Source organism: Trachypithecus francoisi, unplaced genomic scaffold, assembly GCF_009764315.1.
Source record: "Trachypithecus francoisi isolate TF-2019V2 unplaced genomic scaffold, Tfra_2.0 Lachesis_group16, whole genome shotgun sequence".
NCBI classification, from domain to species: domain Eukaryota; kingdom Metazoa; phylum Chordata; class Mammalia; order Primates; family Cercopithecidae; genus Trachypithecus; species Trachypithecus francoisi.
In genome coordinates, this window is record NW_022681461.1 from 34,797,106 (window position 1) to 34,803,105 (window position 6,000).

The 6,000-nt window shown below is 43.3% G+C and overlaps 1 protein-coding gene across 1 annotated transcript in view; it reads right to left on the reverse strand.

The window, feature by feature from the left end:
• Positions 1–802, reverse strand: part of INSL6 (insulin like 6) — a 32,646-nt gene extending 31,844 nt beyond the window's left edge. Inside the window, exon 1 of the mRNA XM_033237254.1 lies at positions 401–802. Within this exon, the coding sequence (XP_033093145.1) occupies positions 401–689 (289 nt within the window). The 5' untranslated portion in view covers positions 690–802. The remainder of the gene's footprint in view (positions 1–400) is intronic.
• Positions 803–6,000: the final 5,198 nt, after the last annotated feature.

The following is a 6,000-nucleotide window of genomic DNA, read 5'->3' on the forward strand; positions in this document are numbered from 1 at the left end:
GAACTATGTGCTAGATACTGTGGTAGAAAGGACAATGGAGCTATTGGCTATGAAAAGGTCAATGATGACTTCACAGGGAAAATGATACTTAAGTTGGGCTTTGAAGGACAAAAAGGAGTTTGCCAGATGACGGGCACTCCCGAAAAGAACAACATTCTTACATAAATTGTAGACTTACAAGTGTACACTTATTTCCTCTAAGTTTAAAAAAAAAAACAAAAAACCGGCGCTTCGCTGAAGTTTTGTATATTTTCAACACACTGTTTTTTACAACTTTTTAAAAAGCTGTGTACTAGGCACAAATTCTACTTCCTGGGGAAGCTTACCTTCTGGCAAAGCAAATACAGGAATAAGAAATGTACAGAGGTGAACAAACATGCCTTCGGGATTAGATTTTTACCTGGGTTTGTGCGTCTTCCTCCGGCCGGGAAAGCGGTTTGCTGGCTTTCGAAATGGTAGGGGCTCAAGGCTTCGACCTTTTCCGAGGCCTGTGCAATCAACCGTGGGAAAGGGGTTTCCTCCTCGAAATGGAACTGGCTCCAGTTGGCATGGCCGCAGAGTTTTTCTATTTCTTTCACCAAGTACCTGCCGCACAGCTTCCTGGCACTGCTGATGTCGCTCAGTTCACGGGAAAATCGAACCAGCAAGAGTCCAAGCCACAGCATGCACAAGCGGAGGAGCCTCGGCATTCCTCTGACCTCAGGCGAGACCTCCGCGTTGTTCAATGGCGGTCGGCCTGACCCTGCTCCCTGTCTGCGCCTGCGCCAGACCGAGCCGCGCGCACAAGCCTGTGGAATTCCGAGCGCGTGGGGGCCTCGCGAGAACGTCAAGGGAAGGCGCGCGCTGGCGGCGCCGAGGCTTTCCCGCCCTCCCAGGGGTCTCAGGTGGTCGAAGGAAGCAGGCCCTGGCTCCTAAAATGAAAGCCAAAAATCCCCTCACTACCCCGCCACCCTCCGGTTTGATTCATTTTTCTTTCCTTCCTCAATGGGAGATTCCTCACCCAGCGTGAGAGCATAGGACCCCTGTGACCTGATAACGGACGTTAAAAGGTGTTGCTCCCTCCACCTGGAATGCGTTTCCCGTTCTTGTTTGCCGGGTTGTTAATGAAGCTTCGTCTCCCTCACAGAAACCCCCTCTCATCTCTTTCACGGTGTTAATCGACCTGTTTCCATTTGTGGGCGTGTGACCTCTTTCCTGAGACCCCCGCTTCATGAAGGCAGGGCCTGCGTCTGTTCTTGCTTTCCATTGTACCCCGGGGTCTAGCATTTAGCTGGCAATCAAATATGTGGTGAAACGTTTGTGTGTTGCATATGGGCATGTGCGTTTAGTCAGGTTCAAAGCTTCTTCAGAAAAATCCTGCTGGTTCACAGGGAGGCATAGGCCTTAGCCTCAATCTCCAGAAAAAAGAAGTAGGGATGTTGTCTTGAAGTACCTGGGATAGAAATCTGGTTCTTTCGGTTAGAGAACGTAGAGGATTGTCTGTTACCAAATTAACTTGTGACAGGGACCCCTAGAGGACTTGCCTTGTAAGAATAACAGCATGCAGCATGAAATGCTCATTTAGATGAGATAATTTTGCTCAGTTAGTAGGGAAGGGGCATGGAAGCGAAGCACAATCGGCATAGGTAGCTTTATCATTTTAAAAGAAGTTCTGCGTTATTAGTGTGTTGGCGTGGAAGGATGTACTATCGGCCACAAGAGGGCATTCGGGGGCTGTCTCAGGAATAAGGCTGAAGCTACAGGTGCCAGCTTATCAGTGATCTCACCATTTCCCTATACAATTTTTTTTCTCCCGTTCTTTTCTGTCTTCTGACTCTGTCTTTTTCTTCATTTTCCGTTTCCCCATCTTTTCCCTGCTTCCCAGTGGCATCCATGAATGCTGTTATATTAACTGCCCATTGGATTTTTTAAATGGTTGATACAATATAGATTAGTAAAATTTAATCACCTTCCTTGAAAAACAACTTATGTCCGAACTATAGTGGGCCATGATTCCTAGTCAGAACTTTATCAGGTAAAATTTTTGAGAAAGGAAAATATTAATCATACTGAGATGAATGTAAGCCCACTATAGTGGCAAAATGTAAAAAATGTAAGCCCACAAGGCAAAACCTATAGTAGATATATAAAAGATAAAAAAGAAGAAATCAAAGCATACCACTACAGGAAATCATCTACCCACAAAGAGAGCAAGAGAAAAAGAAAAGAACAAAGAATCTACAAAATAACCACTAAACAATTAGCAAAATGGCAGTAGTAAATTCTAACCCGTTAATAACTACTTTGAATGTAAATGGATTGTGTTATTTAATAAAAAAAACAGGGCTGAGTGGATTTAAAAAACAAGACCCAACTATATACTGCCTACAAGAGACTCATCAAGAGACCTGAACTATACTTTAGAACAAGTAGAGCTAACAGATTTTTATGGGACACTCCATCTAACAGCAACAGAATACACATTCTTCTAAAATGCACACAGAACATTCACCAGAATAGATCATATGTTATGCTACAAAGCAAGTCCTAATAAATTTAGGATAATAAAATAATATCAAATATCTTTTCTGACCACAATGGGATGAAAGTAGAAATCAATAAAAGGAATTTTTGAAAACTCACAAATATGTGGAAATTAAAGAACATGTTCCTAACTACCAATAGGTCAAAGAAGAAATGTAAAGGGAATTTAAAAAATATCTTGAGACAGGCTGCTCAGTGGCTCATGCCTGTAATTCCAGCACTTTGGGAGGCTGAGGCAAGTGGATCACTTGAGGCCAAGAGCTCAAGACCAGCCTGGCCAACATGGTGAAACCCTGTCTCTACTAAAAATACAAAAAATTAGTCAGCTATGGTGGCAGGCACCTGTAATCCCTGCAGCTCAGGAGGCTGAGGGAGGAGAATCGCTTGAACCTGGGAAGCGGAGGTTGCAGTGAGCTGTGATTGCATCACTGCACTCCAGCCTGGGTGACAGAGTGAGACTCCATCTGAAAAACTCCAAAATGGAAACACAACATACCAAAATTTATGGTATGCAGCAAACATAGTGCTGAGAGAGAAGTTTATAGTAATAAGCACCTATGTCATAAAAGATCTCAAATAAACAACTTAACATTGTATTTCAAGGATCTAGAAAAACAAAGTAAGCCCAAATTTAGCAGAAAGAAGGAAATAACAAAAGTCAGACAAAAAAATTTAAAAATAGAGGCTAGCAAAACAATAGAAAAGTTTCACAAAACTAAAGTTGGTTCTTTGAAAAGATGACCAGGATTAGGGACCCACTTAAATAAGCAATGTAACTGCCCCTTGGCAGGGTGGGTGTGCTGCACTGGTGGGAATCCCCCTCGTCTGGGCCGCCCTTACTCTTCAGAGCCAGCAGGCAGAAAAGACTAAGATCGCTGATCCACAATACCACAGCCACTTCTCCTCCCAGGGGCTCCTCTCGGGGATATCAGAGTTCTGTCCATGAACCCCTGACTGGGATGCTGAGATTCCCACAGGGGGGTCCCTGCCTGGTGAGGAGGAGTGGATCAGGATCCTACTTAAAGAAGCAGTCTGGCTACAAACTGACCCAGCTGCTGTACTGTGCTCTGGGGAATCGCTCCCAATTCAGACTGCTGAATCTCGTTGGCACCAGTGGCATGGGAAAACTTTGGACTGGAGCCACAGTGATGGCAGCACGCCCTCACCCCCAAGAACTCAGTCTTTTTAGGTAGTCTCTAGCCTGCCATGCTGGCCAGAGAGGATTCCAAGCCAGCAGGTTTTAGCTTGTGGGGTTCTGTGGAAGCAAGACCTTTTGGCTCCCTGGCTTCAGCTCCCTTCCAATGGGAGTGGATGGATCTCCTGCATCACGGAAGTTTCCAAAGCTGAAGTATGCACATATTCCTGTGTCTCAGTGCCTGCTCTACTGGCCACCCACCCCAGCCACCATCATAAGTCTGTACGCTTTGTGCTTGTGACCCAAAGCCCTCGTGGCATGGACTCACAAGGGGACCTCCTGATCTGCAGGTTGCATTGACCCATGGGAAAAGTGTGGTTTTCAGGGTAGGGTAGCACAATCCATCACTGCCCCAGATGACTGGGGGAGGGAGTTCCCTTTGCCCCATGCAGCTCCCAGGTGGGCCCTCACTCTACCCTGCTTTTTCTCACCCTCTGTGTGTCGCACCAACTACCTAGCCAGTCCCAGTGAGAGAACCTTGGTACCTCAATTGACAATGCAGAATTCACTCTCCATTTTCATCCTTCTAGGTAAGAGCTGCAGAGTGGAGCTGTTTCTGTTCCGCCATCTTGGCTGCTCCGGGATTCAAGGAATTTGCCTATCTTCTGTTTTATTTAGCTCCATTGTAATCTTCATTTTTTTTCTTCCTTCTTCTGGCTTGTTCTCTTTCTACCTACTTAAGGTGCACTTACTTAATACTGCTGATATGGTTTGGCTCTGTGTCCCCACCCAAATATCATCTTGAATTATAACTTTGCAGAGGAAGAGATGAAGGATATGGGCCAGGGACAGGCTCGATCTAGGAAGCTGCCTTTTATTTCTGGGGCAGCATGTTTGTCTTGTTCTAGCATTAACTTTGCTGGACATTGTTCTCATCCTTTTGGATTGGAATCAGTATTTCAGACAGCACTCTCACTGGCTTTATCCCAGGTAGCTGATGGTCTCTGAGGTTCTGAAGCCCTTTTTTGGATTCTGTTGCTCATAGCCTTCTATCTGTACCATCTTGCAGTCTCCATTTCATCCAGTCAGAGGTTCTTAGATAAATTCATTTTGATTTAAGATCATATCTGCCACTCTTTTAATTTCATGACCAATTTCTTACTAACAACTTCATATTTTCTGTGAATTCCTCACTGTTTTGCCTGACTTGACAACAGCAAACAATTTACATTCAATCCCTAACAACTTCTAAAGCTGAAGTTTCTGATTTTTAACAAATTAAATTTTAAATTTTTTGATAATTACAGATTGACACATGCCAATATAATAAATAATTACTAGACCCTTTCCAGTTTTGCCAAAAGGTAACAGCTATGAAACTACACCATATATCAAAATGAGGATATTGACAGTTGAATAGTCATGATATAAATCTGTTCCACCACCATAAGGATTCCTTAAAGTCATTCCAACTTCCAACCTGCGCCCTAACCTAGTCCTTAAATTTTGAAAAAGAGATTTTCCATTTTTAAATTTTGTCATTTTGTGAATGTTTTATAAATGAAATCATACAGCATGTAACTTTCTGGAGTTAGTGAAAAAACTCAGCCTGATTCTCTGGATAGTCATGTGGCTTGATGCATTTGTCACTAGTTGGTTGTTTTTATTTATTTTTTATTTTTATTTTTTATTATACTTTAAGTTCTAGGGTACATGTGCATAACATGCAGGTTTGTTACATATGTATACTTGTGCCATGTTGGTGTGCTGCACCCATCAACTCATCAGCACCCATCAATTCATCATTTATATCATGTATAACTCCCAATGCAATCCCTCCCCCCTCCCCCCTCCCCATGATAGGCCACAGTGTGTGATGTTCCCCTTCCCGAGTCCAAAACTGCCCAAGGTTATTTATAGATTCAATGCCATCCCCATCAAGCTACCAATGACTTTCTTCACAGAATTGGAAAAAACTGCTTTAAAGTTCATATGGAACCAAAAAAGAGCCCGCATTGCCAAGACAATCCTAAGTCAAAAGGACAAAGCTGGAGGCGTCATGCTACCTGACTTCAAACTATACTACAAGGCTACAGTAACCAAAACAGCATGGTACTGGTACCACAACAGAGATCTAGACCAATGGAACAGAACAGAGTCCTCAGAAATAATACCACACATCTACAGCCATCTGATCTTTGACAAACCTGAGAGAAACAAGAAATGGGGAAAGGATTCCCTATTTAATAAATGGTGCTGGGAAAATTGGCTAGCCATAAGTATAAAGTTGAAACTGGATCCTTTCCTTACTCCTTATACAAAAATAAATTCAAGATGGATTA